At 38.3% G+C, this 26,807-nt stretch overlaps 1 protein-coding gene across 1 annotated transcript; it reads left to right on the top strand.

Annotated features, from left to right (window-relative positions):
• Positions 1-380: 380 nt before the first annotated feature.
• dusp1 (dual specificity phosphatase 1) lies at positions 381-3,721 on the top strand. The gene is made up of 4 exons (XM_030145695.1): positions 381-1,059; positions 1,294-1,436; positions 1,557-1,776; positions 2,457-3,721. The coding sequence occupies exons 1-4, from the start codon at positions 651-653 to the stop codon at positions 2,810-2,812; spliced, it is 1,128 nt and encodes a 375-aa protein (XP_030001555.1). The 5' UTR covers positions 381-650; the 3' UTR covers positions 2,813-3,721.
• Positions 3,722-26,807: the final 23,086 nt, after the last annotated feature.

Below are 26,807 nucleotides of genomic sequence, written 5' to 3'. Positions count from 1 at the left end.
ATGCTAAATGAAGAGAATAATTCACAGTAAAAATAGTCCTAGGTCTTAAAGGGTTAAGATGGATTAGGAAAAAAAAACAACAAAAACAGGTAAGTAAAATCACAACTGTGTGTGATTCTATGAAGCACAGATATGTATTTTTAAGTTCAAAGAAAGAAAGAAAGAAAGAAAGAAAACACAGAGCAGTGTCACCCAGTGGCTGTAAAGTTGGCTGGACGTGCTCGCGTACGTGCGCAGCGCCTGTACAGAAATGTCCCGCATGTGCACGTTCTGCACGGCTGCGCAGAGGGCGGGCGTGATGACGTTAGCACGGTTGGCCGTTAGCCAGAAGGGGCGGGCCTCTGACGTCAGTGACCTCTCATTCACAACCACGGGTCGTATATAAAAGCTTTTCAAAGCGTTCAGAGACAGAAGCTGCTCACTGTAAAGTAGAAAAAAAAAACTAAGCTTTAATAAGAAGAACCGCAACAACCGGATACACTTAAGAAGAGAAAAGAACCTGCTTGTTTAGTCTTAAAACTTTTTTGTGTTACTGTGTGTGACTTTTTCCGTCTGTCATTAAGCTAATCTAACCGGAACAAAGGACTGTAACTTTGGCGGAAGCCTCTTCACCTCAGCCTAAACCTCTGCTTTCCCGTGGGTCGAGCTTTATGTATTTGGATTTAACGTTTCTCTCCCGCCGTCCTACTATGGTCATAATGGAGGTTCCCACCATCGACTGTGCGTCCCTCCGTGGTTTGCTGGAGGGCGACGTGGCCGGCTGCCTGGTCCTGGACTGCCGCTCTTTCCTGTCCTTCAACTCGTCCCACATATCGGGCTCCGCCAACGTGCGCTTCAGCACCATAGTCCGCAGGAGGGCCCGGGGTGGTCTGGGACTGGAACACATAGTCCCCAACGAGGACACCAGGAACAGGCTCCTGTCCGGGGAGTTCCAGTCCGTGGTGCTGCTCGATGATCGGAGTTTGGATTTAGGTCAGGCCAAGAAGGACGGGACCCTAATGCTGGCTGTTACGGCCCTGTGTCGCGACCCATGTGGAGCCGGTGTATTTATTCTCAAAGGTAAGGGGGAAAAAGTGCTTTGACTCTATAAAAACCCCAAGTGCAACTGTTTGGTTGTATCCTAACAACGGGGCAACAAATGCGGATTACAGCTGTCACCACACCAGCTGGTGTTGGTGTAAACAGTATTCCAAAATAGCCTCCATGAGCAGTTGTCACCCATTTTAAGACCCATATTTCTATGTAAATGCAGCTCTACGGTGATTTGACCTTGCCTACTTTCCTTTTATACAGGTGGATTTGACACATTTTCCACAGAGTACCCAGAGATGTGTACCAAGCCCTCCCCTCCACAGGGACTGAGTTTGCCCCTGAGCTCTCATCCTGAGAGTGCTGACCCAGGCTGTAGTCCCTGTAACACACCTTTATATGACCAGGTTTGTGTCTTTATTATCTGTATGTTTATAGATCACACACCATGACACTTTGTTTGTGCTTCACTTTCTGTTTTGCTGTGCTCCACCTGACTAAATCGTGTTTATCTCTGTTCTCTGTAGGGGGGTCCTGTAGAGATCTTGCCTTTCCTGTACCTTGGCAGTGCTTATCATGCCTCCAGAAAAGACATGCTGGACATGCTGGGGATCACTGCTCTTATCAACGTCTCTGCCAACTGCCCCAACCACTTTGAAGACTCCTATCTGTACAAGAGCATCCCCGTCGAGGACAACCACAAAGCCGATATCAGCTCCTGGTTCAACGAGGCGATCGAGTTTATCGGTGAGTTTATTCACTATTTTAACTCCCTTCACACTCCTTCAACTGCCAAATGTGAGCACCTACCACAGCTGTCACCTCTGAGCCTGTTGATGAACACAAACACCCAGCCCCCCTCCCGTTCCCCTCTTCCTCTGCCTCACAGATTTAAATGTTAAAAAGTTCCCTCCAAAACTCACCAGCTGGCTCGACACAGGCTCCCCACTCCACAACAATGGTGCTTACATCATCATCTCTCAGGCGTGGAAAAAGGGATCCCCCCCTTTTAATCAATTGTGAGGCAGCGTCCCCAAACTGGTTTTGTAGTGGGTAGGCTGGCTGGGTTTGAATAGCTCCCTCCACACCGCTCTTTGTTCTCTCTGAACAAAAGGCAATTTCTCCTCACTCACTGTCGGCCTTCCTCCCAGATCAATACCCCCAGCAGGAGACAGTTCCCCTCCTTTGTCCAGATTCAGACTACCTCCTCTGGGAATACCACCCCCTAGGCTCACACCGTGAACCCCTATTAACGGTGTTCCTGTGTCTTAATGAGAGGCGCTGAATTTAAATAGCAACTGGAAGTGTGCAGTTGAAGTTGTGTTTGTGCCTTCCTCTGACACTAGTTTAAGCTCCATTGCATATTTCAATACTGTATTGATGTTTATGTTGCACTAATCCTGCTTTGTTTTTTCCTTTCCTTTCAGACTCTGTCAGAAATAAGGGAGGCCGCGTGTTCGTTCATTGTCAAGCAGGCATCTCCCGTTCCGCCACCATTTGCCTCGCCTACCTCATGCGAACCAACCGCGTGAAGCTCGACGAGGCTTTTGAGTTCGTCAAGCAGCGCCGCAGCATCATCTCCCCAAACTTCAGCTTCATGGGTCAGCTCCTGCAGTTCGAGTCGCAGGTCTTGGCTTCGTCTACCTGCTCCTCTGAAGCGGGCAGTCCGGCCATCGGCAGCAGCAGCACAGTCTTCAATTTTCCCGTCTCCATCCCTGTGCACACATCAGCTGGGCAGCTCTCCTTCCTCCACAGTCCCATCACCACCTCTCCCAGCTGCTGAAGAAGGCACAAGGAGCAGAGACGATGCTAAAACACACAACTAACTTTGCAAACTGAACTGCACAGAACATGATCCTAATCCAAAATCCTTTATGGTGATACTGGTATCACTGGACACAAAGGATGGTTGGGGTCATCATCTGACTCTGGCCAAATCTCTGGCTATAGGTGGGCCTTATCATTTCAAGGGGAGACTTGATGGCTACTGTCGGGCAGTATTTATGTTTAACCTCCTGCATAAATGTGAAAATCATTCACAGATTTAATCCTAGATAGCAGGGGAAAAGGCCGAAATTAAAATTTAGGTTATTCCTGTAGTGGAAGTTGGAAATATTTTGTGTTTTTTTTCTTCAAAAGACTTTTTTTTTTCTCATGAAGGCAACTGCTTTTGATAATCACAATCATTTTGAAAACAAAAGTAAATGGGCAGGGCTAAATGTTGTCTCAGGAATGTAAAATCCTTTCTCAGTCAGTTTTTTTTCTTCATAATGGAAGTAGTACACACCACTTAGCCAGTCTGGCATGGAAGTTACTCTTCGTTTGACGAACAATGAATGTATCCCCCTCTTTTTAATGTTTTTGTGGCAGAAATGCTCAGTTCAGTGTTGCCATTGTTGTAAATACCTGCCTTTCAAGACATCACGAATCCTTGATGATCTGACGCATTGAGGAAAACTGACCATTAAATACCTCATGTTTCTGTACTGTGTACTGCAGCACTGAGACAGACAGAACCCCAGAACTACTAAAATGGGGCCACGTAGTCATCAGTGACTACATTCTGACATATTTATTGAACTAAAGTAATATATTTCTTTATCATATCTATTTTTGCATATGTTTGTTATATATATATATGTTGTTTTTATACTGTTGAATAAATCTCATTTGACTTTTGTACTAAGTTGAACATGATGATTTTTGTCTTATTTTGTGTTTGCACAAGTTAATGGCTTTAAATAATGATTTTTAAGAGCATAAGCCAAGATAATCCTTTATTATTCCCACAACAGGGACATTGTGTTAAAGCAGCCTCAGGGATAACAATATTAAAAGTAGGGATTAAAGTAAAGGTAGAAAACATATCTAAAATAACATTCAGTAAATACAGTAATAATGATTATATACAGAAAGATATTTGTAAAAGAGAGAAGTGTGAACAGTATTTACAATAAGTGATGCCATATACTCATTGATTACAATGCAAAAATGAGTTTACACAGTCATAGAAAAGGTCAGTACATATTTAGTCTTATTATGAACATCATGTATTGGATTCATAACCAATAACTCGTAATAATTCACAAATATTGTAAATCTCCCCTTACTTGTAATATTACAATATAAATACGCGAAATGCACCATATCAGCTTTCAAAGTGTATTCCTCAATGGTACATTATGATGACAATAAAATTCTTTGTCCAGATTCTAAAGAAATCTGGGATGAAAAATGTTCATAGCTGGGAGACATTGATCAACTGGATTGTCACAGATTTCAATGGGTGCATCCTTTCTTGTGGTGCTTCATGCGATGGAATCCTATCATATATCTGCCTGAGGTTTTTTGCCCACATAAGAAGCATGACATCATGGTGTCTGCCATTGTTTAGGCCACACTCTCTTTCTGTGAACCCATCTGAGGCCAGGGCAGCAGCAGGAGGCCTAAAGAATCAGCTAAGGAGCCCTCCCTCTGCGGCCACAATAGGAGCAGCTGCAAGGCGTTTGGGAAAAGTGTGACAACTAAAGAGCATTCAGGACTCAGTCAAGCACCGGCCTTGTGTCCTTCGCCACACACACCAATGGGAGGTGGAGACGGGAGACGGCTGTGAAAGGGAAAGGAATATGTTTGGGTTGCAAATTAGCCAAAGCATTGCTTATGACCCTTGGTGGTGTGTGAAAAAACAAAAAAACACTTCCTCTATAGGTGATAATGATGATACCTCAAGGCTTCCCCTACAAAACAATAACATCATTTATTCAATTCAGTGAAGATAGAAAATATTAACAGGGAGAAGCACTATTTTAACTAGGAACACACACACACACACACACACACACAGATGTACAGATACTGAATTGTATAAAACCTGATGTCATGTTTGAGTGTAACGCAAAGTTTTTTGTGTGGAAGAAACACAAGCAGCAGCAGTGTTTCTGTGATGAAAGGCTCTTTCATTACCTCACCGGCTCCCTTAGACAAACTGCGGTTTTGGTGACATATGTGCACCCCCTTTCACCCCCTCCCTTCCCCAAAAGCAGCCCCGACCTGCCCCCAGCCTTTGTGTCTTTAGATTTCCTGTTGTCAAGGGGGAGGTTGGCAGGAGCGTGTGTTTGTGTCTGTATGTGTGTGAAAGTCGTTAGCTTGGGCGTCTTTTATGATCTGATGAGGGTGGAAACCTTGGCGGGTTCGGGACATTGAAGCTGTGATTGTCACTGTGTGTGAGACAGTGTGTATTTGGTGTGAGACAATGTCAAGGGGATCTCAAAATGAAACCTGAAACGAGACGGTTAATCAAGAAAAAGTTTATTAATTTCCCTCTTCTGTTATTAAACCCCCTATTTTTCATAATATCCTCCGTTTATCACTCGGGCTCAATGGGCCACAATGTTATTTGGCAGTTTTATTATATCGTCACTCGCATTAAACTCTCAGTTGGCTGTTCCATTTAACAACTGAGCTCTGACTCAACTTCAAAGTCATTTTAATTAACACGATCCTAAGAAAACAAAGGTTGCGTAACGTGTCAGACCCCGCTGCCTCGACTAGAAGAGACATGGTCCCACTTCTTCTTTTGACATCATCCAGTGTAAATCGAATCTGTGCGACTTGAGATGTTTCACACCAACTGTGTGGCTGAAGAAATTTACATTAAATCCAGGCCTGATCACACATATAGTAAAACTGTGCATTTCCAATACACACTCTAAAGACTCAAAGACCTCCTTAACCCATACAGACCCAAACATCGACTAATGGCCAAAACTATCTGACGTAAAATGTTTAATAACTGTTGATCCATTAATCCTATTGATACATGTAAATGATTGGTGTAAAATATGGTTTGTCATCTTTTCATGGTCATCATATATGACCCATTTGGACGTTCAGAGGCTCCTTAGTGAATATGGAAACATTATCATCTTCTACAACATTGATTCACCAGTAAAACCCACGTAGCTTGACAAATAACAGTAGATGGAGACACTTGTTTTCATGCTCAGTTAATGATATATTTTACTAAAGAAGTCACTTTTCTTCAGTTTTCTCCATTTTGATATAATAACCTTTGAATTTACTCACAGCTTTTATGAACATCTACATGATCTGTGAATTAAATATAGGAGAATACATGATTTACACTGAAAAAACTCAAAATAAAGAGGATAATATAACAATAAATGGTGATAAAACATTTTTAGGTAGGTTTAATATAGAGACAATTTCATTTAGGAGCTACCACAAAAATATCACTGGGTCTTTATGGGTTAATGATACGTTTAGCTGAAAAAGTCCCTTTATCTTATTTCTCATAGTCAGGGAGTCTTTCATGTGTTTTTTGGGAAACTCTATGTGGGCTTCATGTGTCTCACCCTGGTGGAGGGCTGCAGTGATGGTTGACTTTCTACAACTTTCTCCCATCTTCCCACTGCATCTGGAGCTCAGCCACAGTGATCTTTGGGATCTTCTTTACCTCTCTCACCAAGGCTCTTCTCCCCTGATTGCTCAGTTTGGCTGGACGGTCAGCTCAATGAAGAGTTCTGCGCTGCAAAAATCTAAATCTTACCAAGTGTATTTTTCTTATTTCTAGTCAAAATATCTCACCACACTTAAAATAAGACATAATCACCTAAAGAGTAAATTTTCAGTGAGATATAAGAACTTATTTTTAGACAATAGATTTTTTGTTTGTTCATCTGACTGTTAGCATGATAACTCAAAAAGTTATGGACGGATTTGGGTGAAATTTTCAGGAAATGTTGATACTGCCACAAGGAACAAATGATTACATTTTGGTCGTGTTGGGGGGTGTGTGGCACTGATCTGCCTTGGCAGAGGTCTGCGCTCTCCTAGTGCTTTTCTAGTTTTCACTTGTTCCATTGGCTTGAGTTAAGCAAAAAAAATCTTGAATTAAGCAAAAAAATCTGCCGATGGAACAAATGAAAATTTTCTTGGTAAGATTTCTTGAAATAAGATTTTCAAGATCTATTGTTATTACCTCTGCCAAGGAATGATGGAGGGTATGTTTTCATTGGGGTTTGTCTGTCTGCTGTCTGTTTGTCTGTTTGTTTGTCTGTTAGCAAGATAACTCAAAAAAATATGGACAGATTTTGATAAAATTTTCAGGAAATGTTGATACTGGCACAACAAACAAATGATAACATTTTGGTGGTGTTGGTTGGGGGGGGCTGATCTGCCTTGGCAGGGGTCTGCGCACTTCGAGTGCTTTTCTAGCGTAAAAATAAGTTCTTATATCTCACTGAAAAGTTACTCTTTAGATGATTATGTCTTATTTTAAGTGTGATGAGATATTTTGAGTAGAAATAAGAAAAATACACTTGGTAAGATTTAGATTTTTGCAGTATGGTCATCCCAAATGTCTTCCATTTAAGGATTACAGAGGCCACTGTGCTCTTAGGAACCTTAGGTGCAGCAGAAGCTCGTACCTTGTAACCTTGGCCAGATCTGTGCTTTGCCTCAGTTCTGTCTCTGAGCTCTTGGGGCAGTTCCTTTGACCTCATGACTCTCATTTGCTCTGACATGCACTGTGAGCGGTAAGGTCTTATACAGACAGGTGTGAGCCTTTCCTACTCAAGTCCAATCAATTTAATTAAACACAGCTGTGATATTTCGGTTTTTCTTTTTTAAATAAATCTGTAAAAATGTCTACAATTCTGTTTTTTTATTTCTGTCAAAATGAGGTGCTGTGTGAGGAAAAAAATATTACTTAAATGATTTTAGCAAATCGCTGCAATATAACAAAGAGTGACAAATTGACGTGGGTGTGAATACTTTATTATCTACCCACTGTAGATAAGTAGATTAACGTCAGAGTAAGGAACTGGTAACTGAAACATATTTGTTGCTGAATATTAATGCTATTGTCCATCTGTGTGTAGTGTGCAGCATCAGGGATCGTCTACAACTTTTATTATTTTCTTTATATCTTTGCAATCACAAAGCACATTTTGCTTTTATTGTCATTAAAACAGTTCCCCTTTTCACTCTGAGTTGATGAGTTGATGTTGCGCTTATATTGATTAGCCCCTGACGTGTCTGTGGTGAGTGTTCTGAATGTATGATTTAATCTAAATATTCATAAAAAATCTACCATTTGCTCAATAGGAAAAATTTCAACAGGTGCTGATAGAATAGACCTTCTTCTTTCCATAGACATCTGAGCATGCTCAGTTCATCCTCTGCTGCCTGTGGAATAGGAGGTAAAACACAGAGTAGTGAGTGAGACCGACTCATTTAGGCTTTTTTTTTTATATATACATTGTTTTCTTTGTCTTTTTTTGTTTTTACTGTTGTTTGCAGTGTTCTCATAACTTTCCTTTTTTCTTTTTTTTTGTTTTTTTAACTGTGTTTTTACTGAGTTTTGGCCATGTAACTGCTTTTGGCACCTGGTTGAACTCCAAAAAGCAGTTACACAGTCAAAACTCACTATAATGATTTAGAAAAAAAGAGTGCAAAAACAAAAATTAATGGGCCAAAATTGATGGACATTCTGAATGCCTTATTCAGTAAAAACCTGTCAAACTTCAGTTCCTCTCTTTGTCTTTTTTCTGTTTTTCCGCCCTGTTTTGACCCTAAAACACACAGTGAAACAAAACCACTGAAGAAAAAGAACACAAGCACATACTCACAGCAGCTTTTATGACACGTCCACAGATGCAAATTCACAGTAGCCTGTTTCACTGACATAATGTCTAAGAGGTTAATGGGTTAAAACATAGAAAGAAACATGTAAAAACACAGTGTTTGCTGATCCAAAGTCCTGTGGTCTCAACCATTTGAGGTCTTACAACATCAGTCTTTATCACATGAAAAGCATCTGAACCATATGCACTCAGATCCTGTACTTAAATGAACGTAACGCCACATTACGAAAAATACAAGATATGTATTATTAGCAAAATGGACTAAAGTATGAAAAGTACAAGACGTCACTATGCAGTAAAGTGCCCCTTGAAGCAACACTTAACATTTAGTTTATTGCAGACATTATAAGTCAGTGTACTTAGATGTATAGTTTTCTAAAGAGTGGATTTGAAGAGTCAAACTGTCAAATACAAAGGAATAAAAAAAAAAAAAAGATAATATATAACTATAAATGTAGTGAAGTATAAAGCCACACATAATAGAAAGCACCTCAAGGTTGCACTTTAACTTACAAAGACCCAAACATCCACCAGCAACCAAAACCATCTACTGATGTAAGCTCTTTAATACCTGTTGATCCACTATTCCTATCAATTCATGTAAATAATTGGTGTAACACACAGTTTGTTATATTTTCATGGTCATCAGATGGACCCATTTAGACGTTCAGAGACTCTGTAGTGAACATGGAAAGACCGTCATCTTCTACAACATTAATTCACCAGTGAGTTGGATCTATGACAGTTGTTTTATGTTTAGTTAATGATACAGTTTACTGAAAAAGCTTTTTTTTTTTCTTCAGTTTTCTCTGTTGTGATATAATAACCTTTGGATTTACTCCGAGTTTTTTTGAACATCTAAATTAAATAGGAAATTAAGCATAGGAAAATACATGATCTACAGTGAAAAATGCAAAATACAGAGGATAAAATTACAATAAATGGTGACAAATTGCTTAAGAAAGGTTAAATGTAGAGAAAAATTCATTTGGGAAGTGACACAAAAGCAGCTCCGGGTCTTTACAGGTTAAGTACAGACCTTGAACTACAATACATTCCAATGCTGACTACAACATTAGGTGTATATCATATGAAGGGCATTTCAGCCACACAACACAAGCATCGTCTCTTTAGAACATGCTTGAAATGCAGTTATATTGAGTAAATGATTAATGAGTGGGCTCACTGCCACAAAAACTACAGCAACACCATGAAGAAATCATGTATAACTGGATCTACATGATGATTTAATGGTGAAAAGAAAAATTAAATCCAGAGCAGCACTGTTTTTGTTAATGAAGTCACTGGATATGTTCATATGATATGTAAACATCACCACTGTATGACAGAAACATGACCAGGTTCCTTTTGTGAATGTGAATGTGATTACTAGAAATTACCGGATGCGGCTGAGTAATTACACCTCTCTCAACTTCATAGTATCCTGAAATTGGATTAAAGTCTCACTAACACACTGGCAGACACACACGCACACACACACAGACACAAAACTCTGGCCGAGAAGATTTAGTCCACACACTGATGTCATGGCAAAATACTCACCTGCTGTAAATCTATAAGAGGATTATGAATGAGACTGGAGGCCTGTGTGACATCCTGTGGATGCATTGTAACAGCTTGTTCTAACCTTGACATCAAGTCAAAGTGTATGCACCCACAAAAGCAGTCAGTTTTAATAAATGCCATATCTCCACTTTCCTCCAGAAAAAAAAAAAAAGAGGTTGAGTTGAGGCAAATGGCGTCATAAACGTTGACGTACAGAGCAGAGGCCGATAAAGAGCAGGAGAAAGACAGGGTTGCATAGGCTGTGATAGTGTGATAAGCTGCATTCCACATTTGAAAACGTTTTCTTTAATGTTTTTCCGCCACTTACACTGAAAAACCGCACCTTTATCTAACCCTGTAAAAGCGGCCAGACATGCTGTGGTTGCATGACAGGCGCTGAGATAAGACCAGATCCTTGACATGATAACGGAGGCTTGTATAGCTCAAGGAATGTCAGGATATTACATATGGTTGCGCTGTGAAGTGGCTTTTCCTTGCCAGCAGGGCTCCCCTTCCTCTAAGAACCCTGTCTGGAATGTGAGACAATGGTGGAACTGTGTGGAACTCAAAAGTGTGCACTACTGGAAGACATGTTGTACCTATGTGGAATGTAATTTAATATGAATCTACAAGTAACACACATAACTTTAGCCTCAGAGCATAACTGCTTAACCCATAAAGGCCCGTCGCTGCTTTTATGTCAGTTCCCAAATGAAATGTTCTTCATAATAAACCTTTCTTACATGATTTATTACCATTTATTTATAATATTATCCTCTGCATTTTGTATTTTATCAGTGTAAATAATTTATTTTCCCATATTTAACCCTTTCATGCATGAATTATGAGAACCTAAGTCAATATTTTTTTTTTCTGGAGTGTTTTTATTCCTCTTTAGGCATGAAAAAAACAATGCAATAATTTTTTTTTTTTTTTTTACCTATTTTTCATGGAGTTAAAAAAGTCCACTCAGCTGGACATTTTTTAACTCCATGAAAATGTAATTAATTATTGTAAAATACAGTTCTTCATCTTTTCATGGTCATCAGATATGACCCATTTGGATGTTCAGAGGCTCTGTAGTTAACATGGAAACACTGTCATCTTCTACAACATTGATTCACCAGTAAAACCCATGGAGTTGGATCAATGGCAGCGGATGGAGACATTTGATTAACGATAAACTTGCTGAAAAAGTCACTTTTTTTCCTGTTTTCGCTGTTTCTGATTTAATAACCTTGGAATTTACTCTGAGCTTCAATGAACATCAACATGTTCAACAGATTAAATATAGGAAAATACCTACTTTACAATAAAAAAAACAACAAAAAACGCTAAATACAGAGGATAATATAATAATAAATGGTGATAAATACTTAAGAAAGGTTAAATAGAGAGGAAAAAATCATTTGGGAACTGCCATAAAAAAAAAAAAAGCGCTGGGTCTTTATGGGTTAAACATTAATAACATTTTATTTCCTTGCCTTTATATTCACTCATGCAGATATTATGCAGGTACTGTTATAGAAGTTCAGGTTAAATTACATTGTAGAATAGCTGTCCACTGTAGTGACGACTATGCAAGCTCAGATTAACCCATAAAGGACCCAGAGCTACTATTGTGTCAGTAGTACCCAGTTAAATTTTTCTCTCTATTTAACCTTTCTTAAGTGATATACCACCATTTATCATCATATAATACTCTCCATTTTGCATTTTTTCAATGAAAATCAGGTATTTTCCCATATTAATTTACTGATCACATACTTTAATCATCGTGCTGAGATTCCATTTGAGGATTATCATACCAAAAACAGAGAAAAAGTGGGAAAAAGTGAGTTTTTCACTCAAATAGATCATTAACCGAACATAAACCCAGTGTGTCTATCCACTGTCATGGATCCAACTCCATGGGTTTTACTGGTGAGTCAATGTTGTAGAAGATGACGGTGTTTCCATGTTTACTACAAAGCCTCTGAACATCAAAATGAGTCATATCTGATGACCATGAAAACATGACAAACTGCATTTCACACCAATTATTTATACGAGGGCTATTCAATAAGTTCATGGCCTCACCCAGAAATACTGGTTGTTATAATACAGGATGTTACATTCTTTCGTGATGGGATAGTGATGCTTGAACATCGATGGACCAAGTGCATTGCATTGCATGGAGATTATGTTGAAAAATAAAATATAAATTATCAGTCTGTGTTGTTCTGTTCTGGGTGAGGCCATGAACTTATTGAACGGCCCTCGTATGTATTGATAGGATTAGTGGCTCGAAAGTTATTAAACATTTTAGATCAGAAGATGCTTTTGGTGACTGGTGGATGTTTGGGTCTTTATGGGTTAAAGTTGAGGGTTATTATGTCAAAAACAGAGAAAATTGCAGAAAAAGGGACTTTTTAAGTAAAATTTATCATTAACTGAACATAAACCAACCATTGGCATCCACTGTCATTTGTCAGACTTTTAGTTGGTGGTGGATGTTTGAGTCTTTATGGGTTAAATCATACACTATATGGACAAAAGTATTGGGACATATTGAATTCAGGTGTTTCTTTTTGAACAGAGAAAAAACAATAATGACAAATATCAAAATATAGTTTTATATTGTGATATATACCATATTGATTATTAATATTGATGTTCATATGTCAAATCTGCATGAACAGGACATCTTGTGGCTGTAGCCATGATGTGTCCCAACATTTTTTCCATGTAATTTATAAACATCAATATTTCCTTTTAAAGTTTACAAGGATATTTTTCTTCCTAAATGAGATGTGAAGAAAGTAGATAGTTATTAATGGTAGAAAAAGATTATTTACAGCCAGAATAGGAAAAATATTTTTAGAAATTTAGTGGTAGAACATTTAAAATCATAGTAATGGATAAAAACAACAAAAAACAAAGCCAATGTTGAGAGGAATTAAGTAAAAACCATCTCTGAGGTATTTTGGAAACAAAGATATCAATTTAAACAAAACCAATGCAATGATATTTATCACAATATAAAACTATATTATGACATTTATCGATCATGTTTTGTATCTCAGACCCCTGTTAGAAAAGAAACATCTGAATTCAACGTGTCCCAATACTTTTGTCCACATAGAGTGTATGACTTGGACAATTATACTATGAGGTGAATGATAAGATACATTTGTGGTGTGAGTTGAACAAACTAGTAGCTGAGAAAAAACCCACTCATACTCATAATATTTGAGTGATGGCCAGAGGTCAGACACCTTTGGATCCTCACAGAGCCTTTTGAACCCCTCTGACCCTGAACGCAGGCTGTATTTTTCCACTCGCTGAAGGTGTAGGGTTGTGTTCACAAGCAGAGTTGAGATCCTGTGTGGAGTATTCATGGAATGTCTGGCATCCTGTCTTCTGCACTGACTGCGCTCTGACTCGATGATGTCACATCCAAAGAGTATTTGTACGAGCAGACTTAGACCCTGAGGCCACGAGCAGATGTGTTTGGCCCATAAACGTTCAAAAGGTGAACTACTTTGACTCTCCATCAGTATTTTCTAATTAAAGTGTATGCTCATGTGGCTTGAATAATGGTTCACACTAAGTTAACATCATCTTTGTGGATGTGCCGCAGGAAATAAGGCTGTTTCGTCTGGTTTCCATCAGAGAACTGTGACCTGAAACAAACGTACAAACCTCCCTGTTCTTATCCAACCCACAGCATGCACTGCAAAAAAAAGGGACATCTAAAAATAAGATAAAAGCACTAAATCGGAGGAAAAAGGTACTCAAAACAAGTGAAATATCTGTCCATGCAGTAAGATAATTACACTTGACAAGATTTATGAATTAAGACTGAAAAAGATAACAAGATAATTTATAGATAATTTATCTAACACTTCTAAATCTAAGTTTTTGGTTTTTTTTTTTTTTTTTGTAAGAAGCAAATAATTTGCAGTGTGGAACCCATGTTTTCTGATGTTTGCAGAAAAGGCTGATATTGAACAACAATAACAAAGAGGGAATCAGTAATCTTATCCTTTCATATTTTCCCATGAGACCTGCTTCAGACATTTGAGTATTAGACAAAAACAATCCTGAATCCAAACTTTTAGATACAGTGGTTCACAAATGGTTTCAGTTCCCACATGGCTCTTATGTTTACAGCTCATATGGTCTGCCAATGGTTCTACAAATTCATGCAAAGTCTTTCCATGATTTTATTTTATTTAGTTATGTCATGACTTTAGTTGGTTTATTAAGAAAAAAGAAGAAAAAAGTCTGTAAATGACATAACATTAAACTGACGCAATGCAAAAACACATCACAAATCAGTTTTTTGTGTTCCTTTAAGAGTCAACATGAAGCCTCATGTCCTCTCACTTTGTTTTGACATCTCACATTAATTTATTATAAATATTCTAACTCTGAAAGTGGAAAATCCAAACCTTATTGACAAAGAATCACAAACTTCACATAACAAAAGATCACATAATCTGATAATACTCTAAAACCTCATGGTTTAGCTCTATTTATTTGTTAATAGAGATATTAATTTTGCATTTTTACACAAAAGGTGATACAAAATATTATACAGCTATGAAAAAAAACAAACAAACCATGAAACATTTCAATGCAGTGTCATTTCATATGACATCATCATATATTTTTGGCTCATGGCCATCAACCCAGGTGAATTTTTAACCCCTTAGCAGAATGACTTTGGTGACCTTTGGCCACAGTGTAATGTCACAGATTAACCTGTGACAGAAGGGTCACATATATGGAGCAAATGGTAAACTCAGGTTGAGTGTCACACATATGACAAGACGCTGAGCAACTGTTTCCAAGTTCACTGTCGGTGAGCGCCACCCTGTGGACAGTAGCTGAGCTCCATGTTGAGAGGAGGATCAGTTCTCTGTCCTCTCCATGGAATCAGAAATATCAACTGGATCAGTTCTCAAGGTCTGTGTTGACATTTGATGATCACAGTGGGAGGACAAAAGTAAAGTTCAAACACATGAGTGGAACTGTGGGATGTTGGATTAACCTGACCTTAATGTGGGCCAAAGAGAAGAGCTGCCACACGTTTCCACAGTCTCTCAGTCATTTCATTGAGCTGCACTGTTAATTAGAAGGCAACCCAAAACCAGAAGACTCCAATAGATGATAAACTGAGTGCACTGACAGACTACACCTCTACTGGACTAAAACAAGTGAATCTAATTCAAACTGTTGGCTTTTGACCAGTGATGTTAATAAGTAATGTTGTTGTCAGTGGGTGTTGCAGAAATCCAATGAACAACACAAACACTGAAAGAGTTGGTTAATAATGAACCTTTGAAAACTGCATACTCAGCATTTCAGAGTTTAAAAAAGAGTTTGTAAGTAAACCATTAGCCCATGCATTGTTTTTTGACATAAAATGTTCATTGTCATCTCTTAAAGACCAAGAGTATAAGTGAATTTGGTTCTGTAGTTGAATTAAAAATGATCTTTTTCAGAGCTTTGAAAGTGTAACAGTGAGCCCACATGTACCATGTACAGTATTAATGTGCTTGCATAAGTTCATGCGAGAAGATTAGCAAAATGTTTACGGTTAAAAAACTCATCTCCATTTTCATTTTAGCCTGTTATTTCTATGTGCTGTTTGTTTTCTGAGTAAAAGAATTTAAACACTTATTCCCCCGCTGATTCACCAAATCAAGATGCCTTTATAAAGCCCCATTATTACTATTTACACCATGCAAAAATAGCTGGGTAGTGGGCGAGGTGATGAAATAGGCTACAATGGACTGTCTTAGTGGTGAGTAATTTGTGTTGTGTATTAGCTGCAGCTTTGTGTTTAATTTGGAACATGGCGCTGAATGTGGTATGTGTGCGCAAACATTTGAATGGCCACCTTCCCCTCGAGGACGGGGGTATTACTGAACCCACCCACTTCACCTTTTTAGACACTGTGCGGTGACAAAAGTCAGTCATATATATCTATATCTTTATCTATATCTATCTATCTATCTATCTATCTATCTATCTATCTATCTATCTATCTATCTATCTATCTATCTATCTATCTATCTATCTATCTATCTATCTATCTATCTATCTATCTATCTATCTATCTATCTATCTATCTATATCTCCCTATTTCCCTATGGGGACCCTTTATTGACATAATATGCTCCCTGGTTCCTTACTCTAACATCACAACTGAATCTTTGACTTTAAAGTTATTCTAACTCAAATCCTCAAACTGAGTTTTCAAAAAGCAGCCGGGAAACATGAAAAACTTGCTTTCCCCTCAGTGACTGGACACTAACCCTTTGTTAATGAGCACTTACAAAGTCCCCACTGGGATATAGAAATAGAAACCATGCAGACACACACACACACATACACACACACGCACACACACACACACACACACACACACACGCACACACACACACACACACACACACACAGACAGTTTCTCCACGTGCCAACGTCCTTCCCCTCTAGGCCTGGATTTTATTGGACAGAATGGAGAGATAACAATAGACACGTGCTCATGTTTACACACCTTCAAATTTCAGGCGGGATTCGCTCTTGTTGCTAAAATAACAGTTTCAGACAAGCAGAGCTCATGAACTAGAACCAACAAACAGACTGGACTTCAAAACTGAACTTATTTTAGCTACTTTAGCTCAGGCCAGTTTACACTTTCATTACACAGGTTGTGAATGGGAAACAATATGGGAAACAATCAGTCATCCAACGTGTGTACATCCTTTGGTTTGTGCAGTTTGCCTGTTTCTAACAAAGGACAGAAGCTGAATTTCAGCCCAAAGGGTACGTCAGCATTTTCTTTTCCTCTTCTATTTAATGTGTTATTCACCTCTAAGCTTGTAAGTACTTTCTTAGTCTAAGAGTATTTTTAATTTTGTGTATTTTGTGTATTGTACCCTTACATAACCTTATATGTGTGTGTGTGTGTGTGTGTATATAGATAGATAGATAGATAGATAGATAAATAGATATAGATAGATATATATAGATACATATATATATACTTACTGTACTGACCTGTTTTTACATCTGTTGTGTTCTACTTTGCTGCTGGTGTCCAGTCTTCCTCCTTGCGTAGCTCCTTTGTGAGACACATTTTACATACATATGTGTTCTTACCACATCTTATCTTCATTAAACTGAGATTTGTTATTTTAGACGGACAGGAAATGCCTGTCCCTCTTCTGTTGCAGAATCAGCCACATGTGGGTGAGAGAGGTTCACAGAGACCTCTAGTGATGTCATAGCTTTCCCAGACCCCTGGGGGATGATGGGAATGGTTGGGAAAATAGAAAAGGAAGTCACTGGACAAGAACCAATGTAACTTAGAGGAAATGAAAACAAACTCATTCTGGTCTTTTATAAACTTCTGGAAGGTCCCTCACTATCTGTGTCTTCCCCTTTCCTTTATATGTTTATGTAACTACTATAGCACTATTGTCTGTACTATTTGGTCTTTCTACTATTTGTACAGTTTTGTTATTTGTCTCTTTTTTTACCATATGCTTTTTACTTTTATTCTATATTTCTATGTATTTATTCTGGTTTACATATGAGCTAAGGATATACAGCGTCAAATCTCCTGTTTTGTGCACAAACTTGACACACAAAGCTGATTCTAATCCTGATTCTAGATAGTTTATGCTGTGTTTATGTGATAGTTTATGCTGTTAAAATGAACTCATCTACCATAACTGGCCATGACAAATGGGCTCGTTTCATTCAGTTCAAAATTCATGATATAGTACACTAAATGCAGAAAAAATGTTACATTAATTTTATATCTTATTATTACAGAAGTAAATGTTGTCTTTCAACTACATGATTCAGTACCCTTCAAGGTCAAAAACACAAAAAAATGCTGAAATTCAAGATACAGACAAGGAAGAAGGCATTAAAAAATATATATTATTATACCATCCACTAGAGGGCGCTAGTATGATATATTTGTATCCATAAGTGGGGGAAGGCCATTGAGGGAGTACCTCGGGATCTAACTTTGGCAAGTCAAAGGATGAGTTCATTGAATTATTGTAGCCAAGCTGCACTGCATCTTTCATCATTTTTTCTCCTATATTAGATCACAACATAAAATATTAAACATTTTCCCCTTTGAAATATCAGTGCTCCAGAGGCAAATGCACATTTTGTGAAACGGGGCATTATTAACACATGCTGTCCAGGGAAAGTGTTTGTCTTAAGCAACAGGTGTGGTTGTGTAACATCCCATCAGGTCTGCTCTGTACAGTACAGGGGGACCTCTCCTTAGAAATGTTATGAGAGTGGTTTGTTTGGAACATTCAGCCCAATGTCAGTAGAGAACTTCATACCATCAGACAGAAAAAGTGTTTTTATTAGAGGACGAAGGTGGAGAAAGACGTAATTAAGACCTGAGAGTAGAGTTTCAGGTCAGACAAAGATCCATCATCATGACTGCCTCATCTGTTGTTTTCACTTCACATCTGTTTGCTTAGTTTATGTCATGTTGCTCAACTGTACGCTCAACCAGGAAAATGAGGATGTAACCCCCATCTGTGTGTGTTGGTGTGCATTTTAGTGTCTGTGTTTGTGTGTGTGTGTGTGTGAGTGAGTGTTATTTGCGTGATTACGACCTTGGCTATTTCCCTCACATGTCATGACCCTCTTGAGGGAGTCGGTTAAACATTCAGCAACGTCTTAATTATTCAAGACTTCTGCACTGTTTGTGTGCAGAGAAGGAGACAAGGAGAGAAAGATACACAAAATGACTCACAGTGATATTATCATTAGAGCTGCAGTGATTGATTATTATTGTAATCGATTAACCTATCGATTATTTTCTTCAATTTGATTCGATTAAGCAATTATTTGAATAGGCAAAAAGAAGAGTGAAAACATGAAAAACACATATCTGAAAATGACAAACAACTGGTCCCTTATTCCAGAACCAGCTGAAACAACCACAAAAAGTATAAAAGTAAAAGGATATATAAAAATATCTGCATAAAAATAACAACAATAACAACAGTATAAAAGTAGATATAAATATATCTACATATACACACAGCAAACAAGTCAAATAACATGACACAAACTATGTACACCACTGTGTTCAACAAATTAAAAAAAACACTTCCAAACAGTTTATGATGTAACTAACATACACCTTTGTGTTGATCCTGCCATCATGTGCGTCACAATAAGTGTCCGTGTGAAACTCAAAAGTGGAACCAATGTTTAACGGCAGCGAAATTACGGAAACAGAGTTTTGATTCAGGAAAATTGTAATCGAATAATTCTTTAACTGACTTGAGTTGATTTATTGATTAATCATTTCATGTTTAATTATCACATTGTACTTCTCTATAGTTTCAAACAGAGTGGATTACCTTGGATTTCTGTGGAGGTTAATACACTATTGTATATCATGAGCCACATTTTGTGTCTTGTTTTATGTAAAACCAGTTTTCGGCTAACAGACAAAGAAGACTAACCACACAAAAAAATGGTAATGTATTTGAGAGGTTTTAGCCCTAGAGTTGTTCTTGTTTTTAATAATCCTCTGGGATATTAGATATACTTTAGGAAAGGAAGTTCTCATATTTACGAGATCCAAAAATAGCCTCGTCACCCAGCACTCTCAGTATATCAGTGTCCTTGTCCAAAGCAGGGGCCCCGCTGAAGTTTCCCACACATGTCACAGGCCACAGTCATGACAAGAGGACCAGGGAGGGAGGACTGGGCCCAGGGAACAGGCGGCCGTAAGGGCCGAGGAAAAGAATGAGTAAGATAAATAGAAGCTTACAGTCATGTTAAAAGTGCAAAGAGGTTGCGATAAAAGGCTGGAATGGTAGTTGACCTGACGGCAGCAGAGGGACTTTAGGAACAGGAAAAAGGGCACAGATGGGCGGAAGCACTCAGTGGTGTAGAAGTGTTAAAGGTGAAGCGAGTGTCTGTGAAACTGACCCGATGTCAAATCAAAGACACTTATGTAAGGGTGTTTAGGGGCCCAGGGCTTTGTCTTTCATCTCACAGATAAGGAATGAAGGCGCTGTCATTCCTACCTGTTGCTTAGTCGAGTTGTTTACCTGTTGGAGCAGGTGCCCGACATTATTACATTATAATATGTGAACGTCCTGAACATGAGATCGAGTTACAGAACGAACGCCCGTCGGCTCATACCGTCGCATGACAGTTGTCTTTGATGTCTGGTATGCAGTCCATCTATGGAGTGAGCCCCCAGCGTCCAATCTATCATAGTACACGCTCCCTGGAATTATCAGGTACATTTTAACGACAGTTACTGGAAACCACCTCATCTGTGGCCTAAGATAATAAAAATCACACACATTAGAGGTACAGGGGTGGAAATAAAGAGGAAACCACAAAGCAAGGACCTTGGCTCCGAAATCAAGTCACTATGTTAATACATTAAAGTCACATTAACACTGACGACTACTGGATTCTACAGAAGAGGATTAGGGCCGCTGGAAAAAAAAAAAAAATTAAGGTCCAAGATATTTTTTTAAATTATTTTTCTGAGATTAAAGTCAGAATTCTGAGAAATAAGTCAGAATTCTAAGATTAAAGTCCGAATTCTGACTTTTTTCTCAGAATAATAATAAGAAAAAATTTATTGGACCTTAATTTTTATTTCTTTTTTCCTGTGGCCCTCATCCTCTTCCATAGAGTTCTGGCTCTAAAATGGATCTCTATTGAACCTGTCTCTAAAAATACTGAGTCAGTGCATTCCTTCCAGGTGTCATTCTGGTTTTTGTTTATTTTATTTGGACGCCAAAGGGTTCTGGTGGTCTGTCATTAAATTATTTCTCCATTGACAACATACATAAAATAAGCAGTGATGCCTGCCTTGTGGTTGTGACAAATAAGTTATACTAAAAAGACTGGAAAATTAATTAGCTATACCAGTGTTTGAAGATGGCTACCAGTTTACCATAGCGTTAACCCAGCCATCTGCATTAGTTCACTCATCATCACTCATACTCCAGGAGCTCCACCTTGTGTCCAAATATGGTCACTTATTAATCAAGAAAGTCTACACAGCTATGGCCAAAATGTAAAGCTCTTTTTTGAAAACACTGAAAACCAATGGATTTCACAGTAGCTGCAGGATCAGGGGTAAAAACTTATGACAGACCGTAAACAGAGTCCAGAGGAGGTGCAGAAGTCTTGTTTCCTCTTAGCCCCTCGAATTATAATACTGTCACTTTTTTTTGACAAAAGTGACTTTTTTTTTTTGATAAATCATCATATACTCAATTTGTGGTTAAGTTTTTTGTGTTTCCTGAAAAATATAACAAAATTGTATAGGCGATTATTTTAGGTAGGTGATGATATGCAAATGCAACTATGGATTTTTTTTCCCCAGAGACTTTAAACACATGTAAGATTAGTGTGTGCTTGTGTGAAATTTGTGTTGGAGTCTGTTTTATAGCTGTCATCTGTTGACATTGGCCACATTACATCACACTTTTTTCTTTATTTATTATTATGATTACAATTTATGTCATTTTTAGTCACTTACGCAATTTCAGATTTTTTCTTTATCTTCTCTTTATTTTTCTATATGTATTTGATGCCTCTTGTCTTGTGCTGCTGTTACATTTGCATTTCCTTTCTTGGGGACAAATAAAGTACAGTATATCTAACAACGGTCTCAGTCACCTTCACCCTGTACTATGACTTTTTTTTTTTAGATGATTTTATGAATCCTTCAGTGCCTCCATGTTATGTTCCTTTATAGCAGTAACACTGTTCAACACAGACTATCGTTGGCTTAGAAATAGTCAACAACACTAAAGAGTCCAATACAAACTCCACATAAGCATGACTCAACACGCAAGTCTAACAGACTTTTAAGAAGTATGTTGTTCAACATAAAATAGTCTCATCTACCCCAATATTTTCTAATTCATGACACATATGTTTACTTTGAATGAATCAGTGTGCTATTGTTTGGAGCTCAAGTGGAAGTATCCCATCAGTCATCTGTCTCATTTTTATACAAAGAAATGCCTCTTTTCTTTAAAAACAGATTTTTGTCCTTTAACTTCAATTTCAAAAACTTGGTAATAATGTTGTTTTTTGGTCTGGTACTTCAGATGGGTTGGCCAAAACAAGTGGATCTGAATTATAGGAAAACAGAGCCAGCTGAGCCTTTTGCTGCTGAGCTGATCTGTCTGTTTCCTGGTTCAACTGCAGCTTTGGGTGTCACAAGTCATCAAGAGTTTCTGTAAATGATTTATCTTGTGGTGGCCTGGAGACCTACTTACAGCTAATTTTTTGTTTAGTGAAGATTAGCATCGTAAGATAAATAACCATGATGGCTTTAAGAAGGAAACAGATAAAGACATTTTTTAAATAAACCACAAGTGCGGATCTGGAATGCATGTTTTTATTCAGTTTCGGATGATGTGTACTATGTAAAGCTGTAGACACGGTCTCTTAGTGATGCTCTCTGGTACTGTCAGAATGTGATGAGGATAAAGGACCCCGTGGGGTTACCTCAGGTAGCTCTGCACAAGGACACCACAGTGTGCTCAGTGAAGGGCATTCATCCAGAAGTGGTAGCAGTGGAGTCGCTACACACCTTAGCTTCAAGCTGCTCCAAGGGAACAGGGACAGACGGCAGCCGTTTCCCTGGAGACCTGAACTAACACGACCCACTCTCTAATTACCTGCACCCACCCAAGTCGGCAACAGGGCAGGGGGCATGTCTTCGCTCAAGACCCTTCACACTGAAACAACCAACATCTCTTTGACTTCATGTTGTTCTGACTTTGCTCTGCAAGAAAAATACAAAAAAAAAACAAAAAAAAACCCTCCAGCATTTAAATCCATGGAAGCAGGAAAGGAAGCAACACAGGAACTTGGGATACAATACAGTAGAACTGAGCTGACAGGTTAAAAAAAAAAAATACAGCAAAAATAAGCACTGAAGTTGCTCATTTGTGAAACAGGTGGCAGCATGATTTGCATTATCACGCGACGGATAAAACTACCTTGCATGACGGGGGGCTAGCTGTGTAAAATAAGCTTGCAACATGTGACATTACGCAAGCTAATTAAACCCCAGCATGACTTCTGCGCTCAAGTCAAAGGGCATGATTGTTGGCATGCTACATAAAGTCAGCCAATGATATTCACATTCATTAAAGCCTAAGTAAAAAGAGCTGTAGGCCTTGAAATCATCCCTGATGTAAAAAAGAATGGCATATTATTACCAGACCTGCTGCTACATTTCTGTTAGTGGCATGGATGTCTTTTATGACAGTTGACTCATGCGCCCCAGAGATGTAGAAGAACAGAATTGTGGCCCTCAGCGTGTCAATTATGTGTCCTTCACAGTCATGCACAGTCCAGTGGAAGAAGAAAAACCACTTTGTGTCATGGCTTCTGTTATTTGTGCTCATACTTTTTGATCCTGGCTTCTGTTTTTGGAGTTGAGCCATGACTGAAGGACAGAGTTTTAATGATATCCTGAGAAAAAAAAAAAAAAAGAAGAAAAACACTGATCATGATTTATCAGGTGAAACCTAAGTGAGACATTTCCGCCCTCACTTGGATAAATTCTGCAGCGATGCAAAGAAACAAAATTACTTCTGTGACCTTTGACGTGTGCAGATCCAATGCGATTCTTCTACCTTGTAAGGGAAATGTGGAGCTGGGCAGCTTCTGTGCCACTCGTAACCTTTACAGAGGAATGGGGAATGGAGAACTCAAGAAAAAAAAACAAAAAAAAAACATCAGACAGGAAAGCTCGAATTGCACAGAGGTTACCCTAAACTCAGATCTGTCTTACTGTCCGTTGAAAGGAAATATGCTATTATGTAATGTGGTACCTGGAGCCCCCGTTGTCCTTATATGCCCTTTTTCTTGGAGACCGTGAAACAAAGCGAGCACATACTAATTTTCAGTATATACGTATGACAGCTGCTGGCTGGTCTTGGACTTCTCCTACTTCGTGGAAACCATGAGTTTATCCTGTTGTTGACAGGGAATTAGACAACTTTTTCTTTTTTTTTTTTTTTTAGCTTACCTAATGACTGGATGTGGTAATAATAGCAAAAGTATGTGGTGTCACAACCTCCAGGGCCTTTAGTCTGTTGCTGAGCCCTTCACGGTCAAGGTCTTTATCACCTTGACCACCAGCTTCGTGTAAACATGTTATAGCAACGTGGGAAACATTATATTTGCCTCTGACTGATGTGCTACATATGAACAAAACACTTTATATCCTATTCATAAAGCTCGTCCTCTTGTTATTTTTTATAGCATTCATTCTGTGACTCAATTACTTTGTACATTTTAAAGGAAATAATATAATATGTATAGTCTTGGCTGAGTTTAGTACTTTTTAATTTTGTGTACCTATCTGCTGCTTTGGCTTTTTTTTCTCACATTACAGGATCAACACATGAAAGAGAGTTACATAAAGAAATTGATTAAAATGGTAATGGTTGTGGCTGAAAAGCTCTAACCAGGGCCGCTCAGCAGTTCCTCAAACCACTCACATTTCTCTAATGAGATTTTGGATTCTTTTCTCCCAAATATTTGAGAGTGAAGCAATTTAGAGGTTAGAATCTGGGAGCCTGAAGGCAAATTCTGACAAGCCTTAAATTACTTGGGAAACGGTTTCCTTTTGAACTGTGTCATAAATTGTAATGATGTTAACGGGCTTAATTGGGTTCCTCTTAACTATAGGTTTTGTTTTTTAATATGCACCAACAAACCACAAGAATCCACTGCTTCCCCCTGTGTATGCCCGACAGAATTAATATGAATATGGCACAAGACATTTTACAACTGTGGTACAGCAATGAAATGCTGTGGGTCAACAACATCCATCCCTCTTTTATAATATTATGCCACAAAAACACACACAGTAATACTCTTGGTGTAAATATGCACACCATTACAAAACTCTTTCATTGTTAAACCCGTGGAACTTATTTACACACTTGGTCTTTACTTTCAATTACATACTACTAATGTTTACAAGAGTTCATTTAAGTTTTATCTGTTTTCAAGAATGATTAAAAATATATGGCTTCACCTTGTAAATTTTAATGTTCGAATGGGTATTTTTGTCTGATGGGCTGTCTGACTAAGCCTGTTATTTGTATGGAGTCAGGCTAAAGATGACAAAGACCTTGACACGGACGCCTATAAAACCTTGCTATTACTGTTTGCATAGAGACCCGACACCCCCCAGAGCCACGATTAGCTCTTTTCATGAATGGCCTGGATCCATTACGTTACTTCGCTTTAGTTCAGTCTCTTGCCATGTGTCTGACGCCACTATGCAAAAGGCTAGAAGAAGTTGGCCGTGTTGTTCTGGGCCAAGAGTATTTCCTGCATCTCCTTCGGTGGTGCATCCGCTCCTCATCCCAGAAAACACTGAGACAATAGAACAGATGGAGGAAGAACACTGTCCGTGCATCTGGTTTAATGCATTGACAGGCCATTTTTAGCAGGTCTCCTACTGACAGCGAGGCCTAAAACAACATTTTAGTGGAGCCGAGCCACCCTTTGATGCTTCTGTAGCAGAATGTGAAAATTATAGCAAAGTGCAACAGTGGATTAATGACATATTGTGTAACGTGAAATACTGTTTAAAGGCAAATGCTGCTTGTGATATTGTATCAGGGTAGGTGGGGTCTTTTAACCCATAAAGACCCAGTGCTGCTTTTGTGGCAGTTCCCAAATGAATTTTCCTCTATATTTAACTTTTCCTAAGTGATTTATCACCACTTACTCTAATATTGTTTTCTGTATTTTGCATTTTTCAGTGAAAATCTATTTTCAGTCATTATTTTCCTATATTGAATTCACTGATCATGTAGATGTTCATTAAAGCTCAGATTAAAGTTAAGTAGTATTATATCCAAAACAGAGCAAACTGAAGAAAAAGATACATTTTTCAGCAAAATATGTTGTTAACTGAACATAAAATAAGTGTCTCCATCCACGTGTGTTTTTCTGGTGAATCACTGCTTTAGAAGATGATGGTGTTTCCACATTCACTACAGAGCCTCTGAACATCCAAACAGGTCATATCTGATGACCATGAAAAGATGACAAACTGCATTTTACACCAATTTTTTTTTACATGTATTGATAGGATTAGTGGCTCTAAAGTTATTAAACACTTTAGATCAGAAGATGCTTTTGGTCACTGGTGTATATTTGGGTCTTTATGGGTTAAAGTTGAGGGTTATTATATCAAAAACAGAGAAAAAGTAACTTTTTAAGTAAAATTTATCATTAACTGAACATAAACCAAGCATTTCCATCACTGTCACTGTATTGTACACCAACTATTTACATGAATTCATCGGATTAGTGGATCAGAAGTTATTAAACATTTTAGATCAGTAGATGGTTTTGGTTGTCGGTGGCTCATTGGGTCTTTATAGGTTAATTTTAGAGCCTACCGTGTTATGTAATGAATTTGGAAGCTATAAAAATCTCAGTCAACTTTTTTGTCCACTTCCACAATTCAGATCA

The sequence above is a fragment of the Sphaeramia orbicularis genome, chromosome 10 (assembly GCF_902148855.1).
Source record: "Sphaeramia orbicularis chromosome 10, fSphaOr1.1, whole genome shotgun sequence".
Classification (NCBI taxonomy): Eukaryota; Metazoa; Chordata; class Actinopteri; order Kurtiformes; family Apogonidae; genus Sphaeramia; species Sphaeramia orbicularis.
The sequence above is the reverse complement of the archived record's forward strand: the minus strand, read 5'-3'. Positions and strand labels throughout refer to the sequence as shown.

Bases quoted from the DNA above. Each gene is read 5' to 3' on its own strand.
- dusp1 (XM_030145695.1), top strand. From the start codon at position 651: ATGTATTTGGATTTAACGTTTCTCTCCCGCCGTCCTACTATGGTCATA. The intron at 1,437-1,556 runs GTTTGTGTCTTT...TGTTCTCTGTAG, and splicing joins ACACACCTTTATATGACCAG to GGGGGTCCTGTAGAGATCTT. The intron at 1,777-2,456 runs GTGAGTTTATTC...CTTTCCTTTCAG, and splicing joins CGAGGCGATCGAGTTTATCG to ACTCTGTCAGAAATAAGGGA.